This window comes from Crinia signifera, chromosome 1 (assembly GCF_055691185.1).
Source record: "Crinia signifera chromosome 1, ASM5569118v1, whole genome shotgun sequence".
NCBI classification, from domain to species: domain Eukaryota; kingdom Metazoa; phylum Chordata; class Amphibia; order Anura; family Myobatrachidae; genus Crinia; species Crinia signifera.
In genome coordinates this window covers 259,330,169-259,351,284 of record NC_139217.1, presented here as the reverse complement: position 1 = coordinate 259,351,284, position 21,116 = coordinate 259,330,169, and the positions used below count along the sequence as shown (strand labels likewise).

Below are 21,116 nucleotides of genomic sequence, written 5' to 3'. Positions count from 1 at the left end.
TCATAGGTTAGCCATCACGGCCCTAGAGTGCCATTTACAGAAGGCAGGGATGGCCACTGAATAGTGGTGGCAATGTCACCACCACAACTTGCCTGTGGCCATCCCCAGTCCACAATTTAACCATCAAAGGTTACCTACACACATGGCCAGCAGGAGCCAAGATTTCAAGTATGTGCATTAGAACCGTGCTGTAGACACCGATTCCGAGAATCTGCAGCTGAATGGACACCCCTTGGATACCCATTGGAAACCAACATGCTATGGTGGGAACCTTCAAGAAAACTATTTTCATTAAATCAGGAACATCAATGTAGGGATGACCCCTTGATGATAAAAGAAAAACGAAACTATTCAGTTAAGATTGACATCATTGATGGGAAACAATCTGGTTCTCCCCCATCGATGTCAAAACTATTTGACATCGGCCATAAACCATCGATGATTTCTAATCATCGATGGTCGATGGCCATCCCTACATCAATGGTTGTCATCCATCCCTATTTATAGCCCATTCTGACACTGAGCGTATTGTAGAGTATACATAGACATATGTCAGTACATCTGAGAACAGTGTATGCAACATCTCTTTCCGTGGGTGGGATGTATTAACATACACCTCCACCATGTACTAACATATGCGGCTAGCATCGTGGTGCGGTGACGGAGTCCACCCGCGATACCTGTAATGTGGTGTGTCTCCATCACCTCCCTGGGCGCCTCCTCCTTTACTAAGGGGAGGAGGGGTTTACCTTCCGGGTCCAGGAGGACCTGCAAGAAGGTAAGCCAGGGGGAGGGGGGGTCGGTGGAGGCAGCGGGTTGGCGAAGATGGCGATACCCCACCCTGCGGTGCCGTGGCGGCTGGGTAATAGTACATAATAGCCGCCTGTGTGGTATGTGTTCCTGATTCGGGCCTGATTGTTCATCTGCTAATTTGCAGATGACTGTGAGGACATAACTCATCCTGGGTAAATCTGTGAGTGAATTGTGAACATTTTGCTATCCGGTATCCTGTCGCACATCTATACGCAATGCACTCACCATGGAATGATTTTCACAGTTTGTGTAAATGTGAAAAAGTCTGACCCTTCCACATCTCTGAGAGAGATACACGCTGATCGAAGCCAGAAATGACATCACACACAGGGGGAGATTCTCTAAGAATCTCCGCCCCCCTTCGCCGCCCATCGCAATTATAATTATCGCGTATGTTCTAACATATGCGATAATTATAGCAAAGGACAGGTCTTGCACTAAGAGCTGTCCTTTGCAGTGAGAGTCGCCGGGTCCCAGCAGGTCCCGGCGGCTCCCCCCTCCCTCACACACCCGGCGCTGCTGCGCCGGGCTCTCCTCCTCCCTGCACCCGGAAGAGGATCAGTGCAGGGAGGAGGTCACAGGTCCGGGCAGCACTGCGCTGTGCTGCCCGGACACAGGTGAGGGGGAGGGGGCGATGCGGGGCGGCGGGGGTCCGTGCGTGGCGGCGGGGGGTCGTTGCGGGGCGGCGGAGGGATGCGGTAGAAGCCCATTGGCTTCTATGGGGCATCACCAGATTTTTCTGGCGATGCCCCCCGTTAACCCGGCGGGGGATGCTTAGAGCATCCCAAAATGTGGTAAAACCCCAGAAAACTGTGTTTTTACCGCATTTCTTATTTAGAGAATCTCCCCCACAGTCCCTTAAAACTCCTGGACTTGCCTGCATTTTTTAAATGCTCACAGAAATGGCAGGTTACCACCCCTAAACGCCAACTTCCTGCCAGTGATTGTGAGAGGATTGCAATTATTCACTATTTTTGGCTTGCACAACCTACGATCCACACGTATGTGTAATCATTCGATAATCGAAGTAATCGCAAACTCGCAGTGATCAATTCTGATTCGTACCCTCAGTTCAGATTTAAATTTTGCCAGGAGAGATGAGTACTGTACATGTAATGAATGAGTATATGATGATGGTTCCACAGTGTGAAGCGTTGCACATAGTACTGACGGCCCGCAGAGGGCGCAAGTGTCCTGTTAGTTGTAGTCGCCATTAAACAAAAGGAACCCGATAGAGGAGAGAGCTGTGCTCCGGGTGCAGAGCTAGGACAGGCCGGAGCCTGAGCAAAGGAAAAGATCGGGGCAAAGCATCGAAGAGGCCGGGTACAGGAACGCGGGATCCGGACGGGGGAGAAGGGTACAGCTGGCACGGGAGATCTGATCGTCTGCAGGCCGTGGCTGGGGGGCACGGAGCCTTGGCTGACCAGCAAGAGGCTGGGACTGGAAGTACCGAGGCCGGGTTCAAAATCAACATAGACCGGGGCCAGAGTGGGATATGATGTTTCCTCAAAGCAGCAGCCGCCACTCGGTGAGAACAGGCCCAAATGCGTGTCCGTGTCTCCATGTGCTTGTGGCCTTATATTAGTGTGTGCGTGTGTGTGTATTTTATATATATATATATATATATATATATATATATATATATATATATATAATCTTGGAGTGTGATTGACTGTATATGTGCATTTGTTTGGTGGGTACTTGTTTCCTAGCATGGCACCCAAGATTTTCATCGCATCGCATGCCATATAGCCACATACGATGCATGTGATGCAATATGTTTTTTTTAATTGTATAAGCACCCTAATGGGTACTTACAATGTTAAATGCACCCCCCACGCCACCCGCAACTATCAATGCCAACCTGAAGCGTGGCGAGCGGCGGTGGTACGTGTCCTCCGACCTTTTCATACCCCCCACTATCCACGTTGGCATGGAGTTGATTTTAGATAGTGTGGCGAGCGGACGCGTATTACTTTACATGTATTGCGCGCGTCCCCTCGTGGGGCATGCTGCACTCGCCACACTATCTAAAATCAGTTCCACGCCGATGTGGATAATGGGGGTATAAAGAGGTCAGAGGACGCGTACCACCGCCCCTCGCGGTGGTTGTACAATTAAAAAACTTATGCCATCGTATTGTATGCCATTGTATGGTATACAATAAGATACAATATTTTATTGTACAATATCGCATCGCATCCCATTATATACCATATTTACTCTTATGGTATACGATGTGATGGGCGCCGTGCTAGGAAACAAGTACCGTTTGGTGTATGTGCATGTGTGTGTATATATATTATATATTTTTTTTTTTTTTGTGGCCGCGTGTCTGTGTATGTCAGCCTGTATATGGCTGTGTAGTTGTGCCTGTTAACGTACATATTGGTGCATGTAGATATATAGCCTACTTCAAATATATGCATAAACCCAATGTGTGATGTTTTTGATATGCACAGAAGCTGCACTGCGCATGTCCAGGGCTGCAGGGTCGCTCGCAGTACTCCAAATGGCGCTGTATGATTAACATGGTGCTAGGGTTTAGGTGCAGCGACAGGCACCATTTTCTGGTCATGCCATTTTTGGTTGGCGGCCGCATCGGGACTGTTATTTAGCTGACCGAAGTTCACGCGGATGATGTAGATACATGTGCTGCTTTTTGCATTATTTGCGTTCTTCTCTGAATCAGGCCCATAGCTGTACTATTGGCACATATGCACGCCTTGGGCCACGTGTGTATATTATATACAAAATACATGAATTAAAAAATGATTCTAATGATGACGAAACAGTTTTTCTGTGCATTTTTTGTCTTGGTAGTTTTCACCCTTTTCTTACCAACTGTGCAATGGGCCCATCCCATAGTATGTACAATAAATATATTCTCTATTTAATTCTGTGTGCATATTTTCTAAACATTTAATACATGGTTTTTTAAGCCCTTAATCAGCTTTTCCAATTGTAATAAATGTAGCCTAACATAGGCTCCTTGTAATAATTTGCATTAAATCTGTCCGGTAGATTGCCCTTATGAGGTATACGTATGTTTCAGGTTTGGATCACATCGGGTCAGGTTACCTTCCTTGTCGCAACAGAGTAATAATAGTAGTACACAGATATGAAGGGAATTGTGCATTGTTTGCAATCTCATCTCTCATCCCCAGGGCTCCTCTCACCTGCCCCAGCAACTCAAGTTCACAACCTCTGATTCCTGTGATAGGATTAAAGATGAGTTCCAGTTGCTTCAGGCACAATATCACAGGTAGGAAGAGCGCATTCATAACCTGGAAGATACTACTTTTTCATTACACACTACTCTGCCCTACAGTCTGCTGATCTGTTATAGCCAGTCACTCAATGGCACTCTGCCCTATACACTCACCAGACCCACACTGTTCTGCTAATCCTCCTGCATCCTGTTTGGCAACCCATTTTTATATTCATTGTCCTGAACTTTCCGCACAGAATTGTCACCTCAACTAATGGCTGCAAGCCAGGATTGTCTCTGCTTCTGTAATGAACTATCCTATGGAACTGTAATTGCAGGTCCCTTTGATACTACTAGATCGATCTTACTGTAACGTAGTGTAGAGATGTTTCTGTTTGTTGGTAGCCCTTTGGTGATGTTTTACATGGCTCCTAAAGCAATTTTGCCATTAAATTTTAATAGACATAGATCTTTAAGATCACATAATGTAATTCTGCAATGTAAGCTATGCAACACTACAATCAGGTACAGCAGACAATACTGACTAGAAAGACACAGGGATGCTTTCTGGGTTACTAATTCTCCTTTCACATTGCACCTCGGACCATGTGGTGACATATGGACCCAGGTCGAGGTGCGGTGTAACAGCTTATGACCCAGGTCAATCAACCCGGCAATTGAACCCAGGTTAGAAGTAGGGTTAAACCCTGGTCACCCATTGTATAATGGGCACCCCTGGTTTAATGTGAAAGTGCTGGAGCCGTGTCAGACCCGGGTTCACCATGGCTTTTTAGTGAAAGGGGTATAAGCACTAGCACACCCTCCAGGTTGTTTTTAAATTCTTTAGAATTGTTGAGTTTTAAGAGAATTGATTCCAGTATTCTGCAAAATCCCACATCCAGTAATCAGGGCTACTACCCAAACAGTATACATTAAGTTATCCAGTGCCACGGAGGGTGCAGCCCCAATAACAGCAGTCTGATGTGCCCGCTGGTACAGCCCTCTTCTAGTACATTATTTATGTTTTTCAGTCTTAAGCTGGAATGTGACAAGTTGGCCAGTGAGAAATCGGAGATGCAGCGGCACTATGTCATGGTAAGTTCTTGGAAGGAAAAGCAATCCTCCGTTTGCATGATCAACACCTTCCCTTCCCAGTTTGCAATGTGACCAGAGTATTTCTGTACAGGATTCTTTCCTGTCTGGGACTGCAATATAATAACTTGAAGGTGCTCTGCTATATTAGGCTAATGAAAATAATATGCAAATGAAATATTACTGCAGCTATCTCTTTAGACTGGCCTTAGATTTAGCCTTTTAAGAGGTCCATCTAATGTAGATTTTATGCCAAAACACTGAACTTTTAATCCAACATAAAGAGCATCTGAAAATGTGGTTGCCTCACGTCTGTATAGCTGCTGCCGGCAAGTTATTGACTTTGAGATTAGTTATGGAACTACAACTGATTTATAATGACACAGGAACATAGTATTCTTCAGCTTCCACCAGGACGCGGTCAAACCTTATGGTCTTCATGGCATTTCTCGCCGTGTAAAATAATAGCATGCTTACGAATGCATCCTCTATACATCCAGCCTTAGTATGTCATGCAGTGCAAGATGCCTGCCATTAGTGTTTCACCAGGTCCCATGCGAACGTCAGGTGTCATTTTAATTAATAAATATATAAAAAAAATGTTGGTCACACAAGTAGAACGGTGCTGATTAAGGGACTATGTAAAAACCGGACCGGACTAGACGCCGGACAGGACATCAAAATCTGCAGTCCGGAGCTTATAGGGTCCGGTCCGGGGGGTGTCTTGTCCGGGGGGGTCCCTGTGATAGCTATCATCAGCAGGGACATGGGGAAGGGGAGATTACAGCCTCCCCGTGTGGTCCGGACCGTCTGGTTTTTGCTACATGCCCGGACCATACAGGGAGACTTTATTCTACCCCTCCTCCTCTACCTGGTGACAGGTGTCACAGGCAGAACCCCCGGACAGGACATCCCCCGGACCAGACGCTACAAGCTCCAAAATGCAGAGTGTGATGTCTGGTCTGGCGGTCCGGGGTTTTGTCCTGGTCCGGTTTTTACCCATACCCATTAATGCTTGTGTATTGTGTGTGGCTGAGTGTATACTGTACAGAACTTGTACTGGAAAAAATCCTTTGCTGCAACATTGTAGCACTTCATATACATGATCAGGTAGCATTCATTATTGGCATAAAAGAAGAAGAAAAAAATAAGACACCTGACACTAGAAGATTCCCACTCGTCATGGCGTGCCAAGAGGGGTTATTTGGCGTGACTGCAGCAACGATGATTGAGGACACTTCTGTATGTCCTCTGTCATAGGCTACCCCCAATGTATTTATACAGTGAATACAAAATAATGCATTCATAAGTGAGTATGGTGTCATTGGAAATGCTGGGTTCTACTTTTAGAACTGTTTTACACCTGGTATTCTTGCATTAAAAAATGAAGATTACCGGTAAGTTCCTGTCACTTCAGTCATATATAAGTGGCTTTGGACAAATTGGGCTGAACAGTGCCCTATGTGGCTGAGCCTCTGGCTGTTAAACATGTGTTCAGACACCATTTGCACAATTTTAATCTACCTTTGTGCCTAATTAAGAACCAGATTCTCACTCAAGGGTCTTTCATAATGCCAGGAGTTTTGTCATCAATTTAGAAGACCTCCCTTATTTTATCCCTTTGGAGAAGCTCTTTACTCCCTGGTTCAGGGCAATTAGGTTTTTAATTCTGTCTCCCAAGATTTGGCTGCAGATGGTTAAGCAGCTAGCAATGCTCCTACTCCATATTAACCCCTGAGGGCAATTCTACAAACCTTCCTGTTTGTATTTCGGCTAATGATCCTTCCCTCCTAAAATACATCTCATGGGACTGAAGTATAAACAAACAGAGCTTGTGTATAAGGGATCTCTCATTTCTGGTTACCTCAATGTAAATCTGCCTGCTATGTCTCCATGTGTGTCGTATGCTGGGATAGAAGGGGTTAGGTTGGATAGCTAAATCCTTTCCAAGATTTGGAAGCAGGAAAAACTGGAGTTTGAGTAGTGCAGAGATGTCTGCCAAAAAAATAAATCCACCTCCCTCCTGACCCCCCTCCACCCCCCTTCTCTCCCCCTCTCAGCAGGTCTTCTGGCTTATCCCTCTGTTGTGGGGTTATGCCATTCATTCACTCTTCTAGACAGCTGCTTGTTACAGGATGAGGGGGGGAGAGGGTTAGGGCAGAGTGTAAATCTGCCTAAAAATCTTTCTGGGACTTGTAAGACAAAGAGGTCAGACACTTGGGAGGAGGTGAGGGGGGCAGCTTCCCAGACAGAGGAGAAAATGGATTTGTTACTTAACTGTTTCAGGCCCACAAGTTGCATATGTATATAGGTCATAACAAATTGCAGCATTTCATTCTACCGTAAACGGGACCGCCTACATTTATAAAAAGACTAATAAGGTTTACGGAAATAAAGTTATACACATTATCTTGATGGCTCTCCACGCCCAAATGAATGACCCATAAGACCAGGAATAATCAACATGCTGCCCCCCAGCTGTTGTAGAATTACAAATCCCAGCATGGCCTCCCATAGTTTTAGCGTGCCCTAATAGTGAAGCATACTGGGCTGTATAATTCTAAAACAGCTGGAGGGTCCCTGCTATAGACCAAAGCGCTATTACTATATTTATTTATTATGTTTCTTATATAGCGCATACATATTCCGCAGCGCTTTACAGAGAATATCTGAACATTCCCCTCCCAGTGGAGCTTACAATCTATATTCCCTACCACATGTAGACACACACACATTCTAGGGTTAATTTTTGTTGGAGCCAAATAACCTACCAGTATATTTTTGGAACGTGGGAGAAAATTGGAGCACCTGGAGTAAACCCACGCAAGTACAGGGAGAATATACAAACTCTGCACAGTTAGGGCCATGATGGGAATAGATCCCATGACCTCAGTGCTGTGAGGCAGTAATGCTAACCATTACACCATCTGTACTGCTCTAAAAGGACAAGAACATGAAATAAAGCAGCTTTGCATTTCCGTTATGCATAATGTGACATATAGATGTGTCCTTACACCTCACCCCTCTTTTTGTAGACTATGAATCAACTCGCATACTGTGTACTTTTCCTCAGTTTTGCATTCTAGTACACACATAGGGGGTTATTCTAGTTCACTCGGAAAGGCACAATCACTCTGTAATGGACAAAACCATGTGCACTGCAGGAGGGGCTTATGTAACATGTGCAGAGAGAGTTAGATTTAGGTGTTTTATTGTTTCTGTGCAGGGTAAATACTGGCTGCTTTATTTTTACATTGCAAAATAGATATCGGTTTGAAGTACACACCCCCCCCCCCCCCAATCTAAAGCCCCCTGCACATGTTACATCAGCCCCACCTGCAGTGCGTATGGTTTTGTCGATTACAGAGTGATTGTGCCTTTCCGAGTGAACTAGAATAACCCCCCCATAGTGTGCTAGGTATGTAAGATTTTTTTTTTTGTGTCGCAAACAGTTGGTATAAAGATGCGTGGCACAGGTCACTTGTATAGGATCTGTCTTTTGCCTTTTTAGAAACTGCGTACTTTTGCATCTTTATGTATAGTTAGCTATGTATTTAGAGTTAGTATTTTTGTAGCCGATTAATTGGTATAAAGTTGCAGATAAAGTATAATCATGTAAATCACAGGTCACTCATAAGACCGTTTTTTTTTTTTTTTAACCCTCGATTTGTGTGCTTTTTTACTTTATTGTGTGTATTGCTTATAGTATTTCTGTACAGGATTTTTTGATGCAAATAAATTATAAAGTCCAGGGCACGCTAAATGACTAGATGTGGTGTGATTAGTGTAGGTGTGCACATCTGTAACGATCAGTGATTGTGCTTTTAGATCAGGCATGTCCAAACTATGGCCCTCCAGCTGTTGTGAAACTACACATCCCAGCATGCCTTGCAATCGTTTTAGCATTCCCTAATAGCAAAACTGTAGCAAGGCATGATGGGACTTGTAGTTTCACAACATCTGGAGGGCCATAGTTTGGACATGCCTGTTTTAGATGAATCCACATCTGCCACTGCTCCAAACATTCCTGTTGCCTAAAATAAATATCAAAAATCTATATCCAGCTTAAGCGGAAGCTACATTTTCTGAAGGATCTAACCAACCCTCGGTGTGTTATAGTGTCCATGTTCGCCCGAGGTGCGGGATGCTGACAGAATGCAAATGTTTTGTTTTTTAAATCGGCAATCATTAACCAGGTAGGGTTTTGCCTTGTAAATGACTGCTGTTTTAAAAAAGTCAGAGTTCAGCCTGCATCCTGTACCACTGGCGAACTAGGACGCTATTACATCCCACCACATGTTTAAAAGATTACTTTTACTGTAAGCACATCAGTTATTTATTGAACCAAGCTGAATGGCAAAAAGATTATCCAAGAAAAATGCTGCACCTATAAATACTGTAGTCCAATTTTACTATTTTATCCCAAACACCATCCATAACTAAAATTTTTGGGGGTTGATTCAAATAGCTGCAGGGGAAATGGCAGCAACAGCATCACGTCGCCCTATGGGTGAGATCCAAGAGCTACTTACTCATGGGGTGAGCCGAGTCACCCCTTATTTAGTTCCCCCACCCCGCTGTGTTTGTGAATGTTTGCTCTTTTGAATTTAATTTAGTTTTTCCAGATCATGGAAGCAGCTTATTTAGTGATGCTGTAGGATGGTTGCGATATTCGCATGTGCACATCCCTAATAGTTGCTGGTTGATAATTTTGCACGTTTTCCTATGCATCTCTATGGGGTGTGAGTGGACAATGGTTCAGCTTTGTTAGCAAAGCAAAAAAGTATGCTGTGGGCAAAATCTTTGTGCGCTGCAGGTGAGGCAGATGTAACCTGTGCAGAGAGTTAGATTTTGGTGGAATGTGTTCAAACTGAAATCTAAATTGCAGTGCAAAACTAAGGTCCATACACACTGGGGGATTTTGCTGGGGGGGGGAAGCCGCTCAGTGCATACATACTGAGCCGCTTTCCCCATAGCCCGGCGCTGTCAGCAGGGGTGGGGGCACAAAGCTTTGCATAGTGCAGCGCTATGCAAAGCCGTCCACAAAGCCGCTCATCTGCTGGTAATACAAGCAGATGAACGGCTTTCCTGGCGGTGATGCGGGAGCATGCATCACGGCTCACTGCCGGGCCATACACACTGGGCGGCTTTTAGCTGAAAGCCTCTCAAACTTGGTGTTTTGAGCGGCTTTCTGCTCAAAATAGCCCAGTGTGTATGGGTCTTTAAAGCTTTGAGTTATATGGAAAAGAAGCCAGGGCTTACCCTGCACAGAAACAGTATACATGGATTTGCTCCCCTTGCATTGCAATATGGTTTGTTCCAGACACAAAATGACTTCCTTTCCTGAATCTGGCCCAAGGTGCAGTGTTTGCATCTGTGAGTTGCCAGTGGCTGACTGTTTCTACCACACCTTGCGGCCTTCACCGCTGATTGTAACTGAAGTGCACTGTACAATAAGTTAATGAACAGGATGTTTGATACTGTATGTGCGCAAACTGTTATTAGTAATTAATATTCTGTTTTGCATATATACCTCTAGGATCAGTAGTATACATGTGCAAGTCTCTCGTATATATGTATGTACGTATATCTGAATTTTTTTTTTAATTGTTTTTTTTTTTTTTTACCTAATTGCTACTTTTTCTTTTCTTCTTCCCCCTCAGTATTATGAAATGTCCTATGGCTTGAACATTGAAATGCACAAGCAGGTGAGCACGTTTGCACCCCATGCTGTTTCATAGCTAACAAAATAAAAGTTTAGCAAAGGAGGAGTACCTAAGGTATTCCAGAACTGCTTTTTCATCTTTAACCCGTGGGAACCCGTTTTGCCTCGGTACTTTTTGTTTCTGTAACTCCTAATAATCATGGAATTTTCTGTTTTAAGATTAATCTGTCTTACTTGCGTTTTTCTAAGAGAAACTTGAGATAATAATTGCTTTTTTTAGTTTATAAACATTCAGTGAGCACATAATACCTGCCCTACATTGTAAAGTAGATACAAATTTTAAATTTACTATGTGATATTTTCTCATAAAGTCATGATAAAAGTACACACAGGAGTGACAGTCAATACAATATTGTCTAGTGTGTATGGGACTTAAGACTTGGGGACAGATGCACCAAGCTTCAAAAAGTGATAAAGTGGAGAGTGATAAACGACCAGCTACATACCTTCATTTTTCCAACACAGCCTGTAACCTGGCAATTAGGAGCTGATTGGCTGGTAGTTTATCTCTCTCCACTTTATAACTTTTTGAAACTTGATGTATCTGGCTATTAGAAGCTGATACTTTAGCTCTCTCCAACTCCTTTACATAGCAGTTTGGCTCCATCCACTTTATCTGCAGTTCCTAAGGTGCATACACCTTGAGCGATACAATGATCAATGTCTCTCATTTTGACCCTTCTGAGAGAGATCATTAATAATATTGCTCTGTGTACGCTATACTGTGCCTGATTAATTCACCCCCTGCGCGCTATTAGAGCTGTTGGTTGTGTTCTAGAACTGCCATTTTGTTATTTTTCTGGACATACCTGAAATTCACGAACTGCTACAGTCCTTGGGACCTACACTTCATAGAGTAAGCCGAAAGCTATTTTACTTTATCTGTCACCTCTGATGTGACTGAACATCTGTCATCTCATGTGTCTCCAGGCAGAATAACAATAAAGACTTTTGGCCTATGATTGACACATATCCTCCTCTGTCTGTGCAGTCTGAGGCCAATCTACATAGGAAAGATCTTAAGTACAAGTGCTTCTGAATCCATACTTGCTAATTATTCCGTAGAGTGACCAGTCCTGCAACATGTTCCATCTTTTGCAGTTTCCTCTCTCTCTATCATTCTTGCAAGTTGTTTAGTAGTTCCATGTTCAATGTTGTAATCTAAACGTTTTACTCTCTACCAGGCTGAAATAGTGAAGCGGTTGAATGGAATCTGTGCGCAGGTGTTGCCTTATCTCTCTCAGGAGGTATGTTCATTCGCACTAGTGAGGGGAAGACCTTCTAAGCATATTCATAAAATACCAATTTAAAAGTATCAATTTGAGTGGCTTATGTTCTTGCAGATTACGTCTAACTGATATGGTGCGTTTCTCTGTCACAAACCTTTTGTGTTGTGTCTAATTAGATCATATACTAGTTAGAAGATGGACCCATAAGTTCTTAACATATTGCAATTGGTACATGAATGTTAATGCCAAATCTCTCCTTGTAGCACCAGCAACAGGTCCTGGGAGCCATCGAGCGAGCAAAGCAAGTGACCGCTCCGGAGCTGAATTCCATTATCCGTGTACGTGACAATTCTGTTGGGGTTGTTAGAAGAAATTGGTAGATGGGGCTCTATTCTTGACCCCTTTTAAGGTGTGTTTGACTAAGGTCAGAGCACCTTTTGTTATCAGTCTTCAAATTGTGGACTTGTGTATATGCCAGAGATGAAGTAGACCATTACAACCTGCCCAACAGCACTGTCAGGAAAGAAGTTATATAAGTGTGTAAGGGGTAATGTCCACTCTGCTTTTGTAATTTTTCAGTGAGGATAGGACACCCTGCGATGGGGGTAGAGAAAAGCAGCACGCCACAGGGAGAGGGTTAGGTAGTAGTAGCAGGGTCCCCCAACAGCAAATATCAGTGATGTGATGCAAGATGATGAGGGCAGAATCTATTCACAAACCTATGACCGTTTAGCTGGCCATACACTTGCCTGACTTGGCCACTGACAGAAAGGCAGAGAAATCGGATGAAAAGTGGCCAAATTGGATGTGTTTGACATTCGATACAATCCGATGTGTGGTTCTGTGTGGATTGGAGTCAGAGTTCGAACCTGACCTCTGATACGGGCAGCCTCCCACCAGCGGGGACTGGTATCGCAATGCAATGTATAACATGCAAAAAGGACCAATATATAACATACGATCCTGTCGCTGGGAAAGCTCCCAGACAGTTCAAGGGAATTATTATGTGGTTTCTCAGTCTTAGAAGTTACATAGGTGTATGGGGGCCTTTAGAGAAAGTGAGCCTAATTCAGACCTGGTCACAAAGCTGCTTTTTAAGCAAAAGGACAAAACAGTGTAGCACTGTAGGTGTGGTGTAAAGAGTTAGGGGGATATTCAATCTCCGGCGAGCACCTCCCATCGGGGAGATGCCCGCCGGGCCCTATTCAATGCTGTCTTCCCCGACAGCATTGAGCAGGGTATCTCGGCAGAACGAGCCCGACATCACTAGCTGTCGGGCTCGTTCTGCCGAGAACAACCGGGAAGTGACGAGCTGCCGGCTGCAGCTCGCCTCTTCCCGGCCGCAACTCGCGGCCACGCCCCCTTTTCGCTCCCCGGCAGGCAGGACATTGAATCCCGCCTGCGTGTTCTCGGTCGAGCTGACCGAGAACGGGACTGGGTCACGGCGGTCGAGCAAGCTCGATTGCCGTGACCCTGACATTGAATACCCCCCTTAGACTTGTGTGAGTTATATTGTTTCTGTGCATGGTAAATACTGTCTGCTTTATTTTTACACTGCAATTTAGATTTCAGTTTGAACACACCCCACCCAAATCGAACTCTGGTGGAGATTCTCTAAATTAAAAATGCGGTAAGAACCCCAGCAAAAGCTGGCTATGCCCCATAGAAGCCTATGGGCTTCTACCGCGACCCGCCCCGCACAGACACACACACACCCCCCTTACCTGTGTCCGGGCAGCACAGAGCTGGGCTAAGTGGGGAGGGAGGGGGGAGCCGCTGACTCACCGCAAAGGACAGCTCTTAAGAGCTGTTCTTTGCCATAATTATCGCATTTGTTAGAGCATATGCGATAATTATATCGGCGATGGGCGGCGGAGGGGGGCTGCGGATGTTAGAACATCCCGCCCTCCATCTGCACATGTTACATCTGCCCCATGATGCCATCTAGTACAAAAAGTACAGGTTGCACAGACTTCCTGCGCTGTACGATGTGACGCGCACCAGGAAACCGCACCGTGTATGGGCACCTTTTACACCCACTGTTCATACATCAAGTTTCTGTACATTCCTGAGTTAGTGAGTTCTGTGCAGATGTCAGATCATCCCCCTCTAGTCACTTGAGCATGGGCATGAGGTATTTGCATCAGAGAATAAAATTGCCTTCCATACCCTCAGAATTTTAGAGCAATATCTTTGTAATAACATTTTTAGTCATAACTGTAATAGTAATTATCTCATACTGGAATTTATTTTAATGTATAAGGAAATAAACGCAAACAGCTTGAAACTGGAGGACGTGGCTGCTAAACAGTAGTCCTTGTCAAGCTGAGCCAATGAAATGGTCACTCAGTAACTGGTATTGTATGATCATCTATTCCACATGCCTGTCCCTTGACCTAAAGCACCAGACCCATAGCATGCCAGCATGAGAAGTTGGAGTGGGACATAAACTGACAGGTTATTCTGCTGACTCTGCTACTCCCTTTTAGTATTTTACATATGTTCCTATTTCTGCCAGTAAAGACTGACATGTTTCTTTCCCCTTCTCTATAGCAGCAGCTTCAAGTGCACCAGCTGTCCCAGCTTCAAGCTCTCGCCCTCCCTCTTACCCCTCTACCTGTGGGACTGCAGGCACCTTCTCTGCCAGTCAGTGCTAGCAGCGGCCTGCTTTCCCTGTCTGCACTTGGCTCTCAAGGACACCTTCCCAAGGAAGACAAGAATGGTCATGATGGGGATCCACGGCCTGATGATGAGGGTGACAAATCAGATTAAACATGGCGGAAAATAAGATGGATAAAGGTGCAGCGCAGTAGTAACTCTAGCACTGCCAGGTGGAGTTACATTGTAGAGCATTATCCCATCATGCACTGGAACAACCCCTTGTGTTCAAGGGTTTAATAAAGCAGGAGACTGGCAAGGGGGTTAATGCATACATTTTTTTTGGACTGTATTTGTACGTATCCATATATGGAATGTACAGCGAACTGTATTGTAAATTGGATAATACTTTACCTGAAAGCACAACCCCCCCCACCCACCCCACCTGTGATTTTATACAGCATTCACCTTCCCATCATAATGCATCAGTTTATGGTAACACTGATTTACAGGCCACAATGAGCTGTTTGGAGGCTGTAGTGGGGCTCAATAAGAGTTGACTAGCCCTAATGTACCACTGTGCTACTGCCTGTCATTCCCTCCACCTCGTACCTATCATTTAGCAACAGTAGGCCATTCCATATAAGTGTGGAGACGATTTTAAAGCACATCCATCACCTACACTGGTGAGGCGGCCATTTTGTGACCTGTTAGAATAGTCTGCATTATAATTAACACTCTATCAGCATCTCTACCACCTCAATGAAATTGTTCTTGATCAATTGCTAGGCTGTATTCCAAATCCTATTTACCCAACCCAATAAATGCCTTCTCTCTCTATTATATGTAGGTGATAGATGCATTTCGCAGCATTCCTACTTCTTTTAAGAGTATTAAAACTAAGGCTCATCTATTTCCGCAATACGCTTTACCAGATGCAAGCTATGTTTCCCAATTGATTGGTTCCTGCTGTAGATTGATATCTGTAATTGTTCACTACTTTATTTTTATTTTTTTATGGGTTATTTTACCCAGTTCTGTCCTTTTATCTTTATCTAATGAAATGCTGGTTTGGAGAGAGCTTTTTCCAGTAAACCTCCACCTTTTAATTGCATTGTGTAACTTCCATTCCTAGTGTTTCTTAGAAAAGCCATTTACCAATTGCAGATATCTGAGTTTTGTTGCAAAAAGATCCATGTCCCCCCAAAAACCCTTCGCAACTAATCCGCAATCAACTTTTATTGATCTTGTATTGCACGTGTGATTTGTTGCAATGCATAACTGCACATCTGTATTTCCACTTAACTTCTCAATGTAAAATGAAATTTAAATTCAATCCAATTAAAAATGAACAAAGGCATCAATTAGCCTGCTGTAAGAATATATCATTACTAATATTTGCTAGATTGTCCTCTAAATGGCAGCATTTTGTCTCGAGTGAATCTTCCAATTCACCCTCCTTTTAAAATCCTGTCCGTTCTATATTCTGCCAACCTCTGATCCCTGTGTTCTGGAAAGAGTTACAGGCTCCTCAGTCTCTGCATAATAGCGCTGCATCTTTAATCCAGATATTGGAAGGAGGGGGAAGTATAAAAAAATATATATATCATTTTAACCCTCTGTTTGCCAAGCCATTGCATGGCATTGTAAGAGGTTAAAAGAAATTCAAAAGCGATCACCCCTCCACATATTTGTAAGGTAGCGTGTACCCAGACCAGGTGTGTGCTCTGTACATAGTCCTGTAGAAATGCTCAAACGCCTCCTTTATCTTTTTTTATTTTTATTTTGTTATTTGTGTCTGATCACTGACCATGTTGATATTCTGTGTGGAGGGTGTAACTGTGCCTTTTACAATAAATTGTTTCAATGCCTGCTCAAAATTTGTGGTTTTCATTGTCTGTTGGTTCGGAGTAGTCAGGGTAATAAGAACTCAAAGCAATGGACTGTGCCTCACCAGAATGTAGGTGGACAATATGATTTTGTACTCCTCCCTACCTACGGTAAAACTTTTAGAGCAAAGACATAGCCCTATCTCTCTGGTCAGTGTTAGGTTAGATCAGTGTTCTCAAACTTGCTACTCAGGAAACCACACAGGTCATGTTCTCCAGGTCACCCGACAGGTGTGCTCATTACTGACTGACACATTTTAAAAGATGCCCAGGTGGAGCTAATTATTTCACTAGATTCTGTGAGGAGACCTGCAATACATACACTGTGTGGGGTCCTGAGGAGCGACTTTGAGAACATTTGGGTTAGATGTATTCTATTCCTCTGAAAAGTAATTGCTGATAAACCTATGTGCAGTGGACATAGCACTTATAGCGGTACCTGGCTTATATATGAGCACAATGCCCCGTGCTGACACACATTTTGTCATCAAAAGTTGTGAGAATTATCATGCAGCTTTATTCAGGGTGAGATTGGCCCTGGACTCCAGTGTGACAGTGCTCCTATGGACAAATGTATTGTAAAAATGAACACCTTAAGGCAGGCATGCCCACAGTCAGGCCCGGGGGCCAATTGCGGCCCGTGCTGTCATTTCAAGCGGCCCGCAGCCTCCAGCTGGAAGCGGGCCGAGCATCAGATGTGGGAAGCACAGGACACTAAAGGTGGGGCCCCGGCGAGTCCGTCTTTACCTTGCTGTCTGCTGCAGTGAGGAGGTGCCAGCCACCACAGTCAGATGTGTTTGGCGTCCTACCCCTGCTGCTGCAATTGTATATCACCCTACTCCACAATCACAGTGACAGCAGTGTTTGGGGAGGGGGGCAGCAAGGGGGAAGCTTGCTCCCGTAACATGCAAAGTGGAGGAGGGCGGCAGCGGGAGCCCAAGCATCTCCTGTCCTTGCAGTGCCTGCTTTGCCTCTCCTTCCTCTGGCTCACACAAGGGGCTGGGAAACATACAGTGAATGGGGGCAGAGTGGGGTACATCATGAATGGGGGTCATAAAGTGAAGGAGGGTCAGGCTTGGGGACATATAATGAATGGAGGCACTGATGGACATTAAGAGAAGAGGGGCAGGCTGGGAGACACAGTGAATGGGTGCAGAGTGGGGAACATACAGTGAATAGGGGACATACAGTGAAGGAGGTGCAGGCTGGGGGAAATACAGGGAAGGGGCAGGCTGGGGGACATAGAGTGAATGGGGGCAGAGTGGGGGACCATTCTGATGTGATTAATGATTCAAAGAATGTCAGGCTGAATGGTCGGCCCCCACACATTTACACTTCACCAAACCTGGCCCTCGTCGCAAAAAGTTTGGACACCCCTGCCTTAAGGAGATGTGACACGTACTGTTTTAGCCTTTGAACATTATCCTCCACAACCCCCCTAAATTATGTGGGGAGTTGCAAAATTGCACTTGATCTATCCTGCTCCTCTGAAATTGTCTTCCCTGCATCTTAACAGCTCCAAGAATAATGACAAGCACCTGGGTACAACTCTGACAGCCCAGCAGCACCCCCTGCCCCAGAGATAAGCAGACATTAGGGAATCACTCTCTATGTGAATAGCCACCAATGCAGAGAGATGCAGCTTCTGGGAAAAGAGTTGTGATGGCCCAAACACTAATGGTCCCATGTCACTCATCGACATTTGTACTGATGCCTACAAATATTTTTTCTTTAGGGGGGTGGACAATAAACATTTATTTAGGATTTGGAACTTACTGGTCATTCCCCCCAAAAAACAATAATACTAATAAGAAAGATTAAATCAAACCAAAAAAGTGTACAATATACTGTGCACTCAGTATCCCCTTTATTAGGTTTACCTGTAAAGTTGCTAATTAATAAATCAACTGATTTGTGTGTGCATAAAAGTATGCAGGCATGGTCAAGAGGTTTTGCATACAAACCCCAGATTGGAGAAGACGGCACACACTATGCTAAAGGATCCGCCATCATAGCACCTGATTTGGTATGCATACACACTTACTAATTGGCCGCTCTTTGTGTCCGTACATTTGAATTTGCCCATCCTGCTGTGACGTCGGTCCCTGCAGCCAGAGTATGGGTGGTTGGTGGATTGCCTGTACATACAGTCAGACATGCCTGTATATCTGCATCAGCTGTGCTGCAGGGCCACCTCCATTATGTCTGTGAACCATATCACTCACAGACCTACTGGGTTTATACACCCAGCTATGTCACCCAATCAGTTAAAAAGGCAATATATCTTTTAGTGTGTACCCAGCTTAAGTGTGACTGTGGAATGAGTGTTGGCGTCATATGGAGTGGTTTGAGTATCTCGACAACGATCAACACTCCTAAAGTGTGCAAAATAAAAAGAACATCTAGTGAGCAGTGGTTCTGTAGGTGGAAATGCTGTGTTTATGATAGTGTTCAGAGTGTGTGGATTCGCTCACAGACCATATCTGGGTTGACATGAAAAAGGTCAACACAAAAAGGTTGACGTGAGTTTTTACCGTTCTTTTTGTGTCGAGACCTAAACATTGATTCCTAAATTGTGTACAGTGTATCCTTGCATGGCTACTTAGGTCTACATGTTTTGGTCCAGTGGCCTCACTACCCTTGGCACACTTTAACATTACCAGCTGGAGTCTATGTGGATTATAAATTAGAGATGTGCACCGGCCACTTTTAGGGTTTTGGGTTCTGATTACCTTGAGGTTTTGGGTTCTAATGGGTTTTGCCAAAACACCTCCTAAGTGTTTTGTGTTTGGATTTCTTGGGTTTTGGGTTCTGATTTTTTTTGTTAAAAAAGCATAAAAACTGCAAAAATCGCAGAATTATTTTTTTTTTTTTTTGCTCCTACGCTATATTAACCTCAATAACATTCATTTCCACTCATTTCCAGTCTATTCTGAACAGCTCACACCTTACAATATTGTTTTTAGGGCAAAAGGTTGCACCGAGGTAGCTGGATAACTATGATAAGCCACACAAGTGTGCGGCACAAACACTAGACTGATATGGCACACTTAGCATCCCCTCTAGGCTGATACTGCACACCTAGAATTACCCCTGGACTGATATGGCACAGGTAGCATCACCCCTGGACTGATACGGCACATTTAGCATCACCCCATGACTGATATGGCACACTTAGCATCCCCCCTAGTCTGATACGGCACACCTAGCATCACCCCTGGACTGATATGGCACATGTAGCATCACCCCTGGACTGATACGGCACATTTAGCATCACCCCTGGACTGATATGGCACACTTAGCATCCCCTCTAGTCTGATACAGCACACCTAGCATCACCCCTGGACTGATATGGCACAGGTAGCATCACCCCTGGACTGATACGGCACATTTAGCATCACCCCTGGACTGATATGGCACACTTAGCATCCCCTCTAGTCTGATACAGCACACCTAGCATCACCCCTGGACTGATATGGCACGCTTAGCATCACCCCTGGACTAATACAGCACACTTGGCTCACCCCATGAATTATACGGCAGACTTGGCTTACCCCAGGAATTATACGGCACAGATGGTGGCACCCCTGACCTGATACAGCACATATGGAATTATACGGCACAGATGGTGGCACCCCTGGACTGTTACGGCACACATGGCGGCAGGCATGGAATTATACAGCAGACAAATTCCTGCAGTAAAAATAAAATGTGTATTCTTTTAATTATAAAAAAGAGCAGCACACCTTACAACACCCCATGAATTATACAGCACTCTTGGCTCACCCCTGGACTACAGCGCATTTAACAGCCCTTGCAGTAAAAAAAAAAAAAAAACTTAATTTTATTTTCATTAAAAAAAAGGGCAGCTCCCCTGGTCTGATATGGGACACATGGGGCACCCCTGGAATTATACAGGACACATGGGGGCACCCCTGGACAAATACAGCACACATGTGGGCACCCCTGGATGATACAGCACACGTGGGCACCCCTGGACTGATAGTACTGGTAGCCAGTGGAAACAGCAGATTGGAATTATATACTGCAATAAATACTGGTAGCCAGTGGCAACAGCCTGGAATTTTATACTGCGATAAATACTGGTAGCCAGTGGAAACAGCAGACTGGATTTTTATATACTGTGATAAATAATACTGGTAGCCAGCGGCAACAGCAGACTGGAATTATATACTGCGATAAATACTGGTAGCCAGTGGAAACAGCAGACTGGATTTTTATATACTGTGATAAATAATACTGGTAGCCAGCGGCAACAGCAGACTGGAATTATATACTGCGATAAATACTGGTAGCCAGTGGCAACAGCAGACTAGAATTATATACTGCAATAAATAAAATACTGGTAGCCACTGCCAGTGGCAACAGCAAACTGGAATTATATACTGTGATAGGTACTGATAGCCAGGGGCAACAGCACACTGGAATTATATACTGCAATAGGTACTGGTAGGCACTAGCCAGTGGCAACAGCAGAGAGCAGACTGCAGCAGACACTAGGCAGTGCAGGGCAGGCAGTGGCACTAGCAGCACCAGTG

General features: G+C 44.5%; 1 protein-coding gene across 2 annotated transcripts; it reads left to right on the top strand.

Moving 5' to 3' along the window:
* Nucleotides 1–1,976: 1,976 nt before the first annotated feature.
* TLE5 (TLE family member 5, transcriptional modulator) lies at nt 1,977–16,548 on the top strand. Of its 2 annotated transcripts, none has more exons than XM_083181403.1 (7): nt 1,977–2,341; nt 3,981–4,078; nt 5,056–5,119; nt 10,780–10,824; nt 12,026–12,088; nt 12,334–12,408; nt 14,627–16,548. In XM_083181403.1, exons 1-7 carry the CDS (start codon nt 2,309–2,311, stop codon nt 14,840–14,842), a joined length of 594 nt encoding a protein of 197 aa, XP_083037529.1. In that variant the 5' UTR covers nt 1,977–2,308; the 3' UTR covers nt 14,843–16,548. The 2 variants fall into 2 exon arrangements, with proteins under 2 accessions (XP_083037529.1, XP_083037521.1); XM_083181395.1 differs by having other exon boundaries at nt 1,978–2,341; nt 14,624–16,548.
* Nucleotides 16,549–21,116: the final 4,568 nt, after the last annotated feature.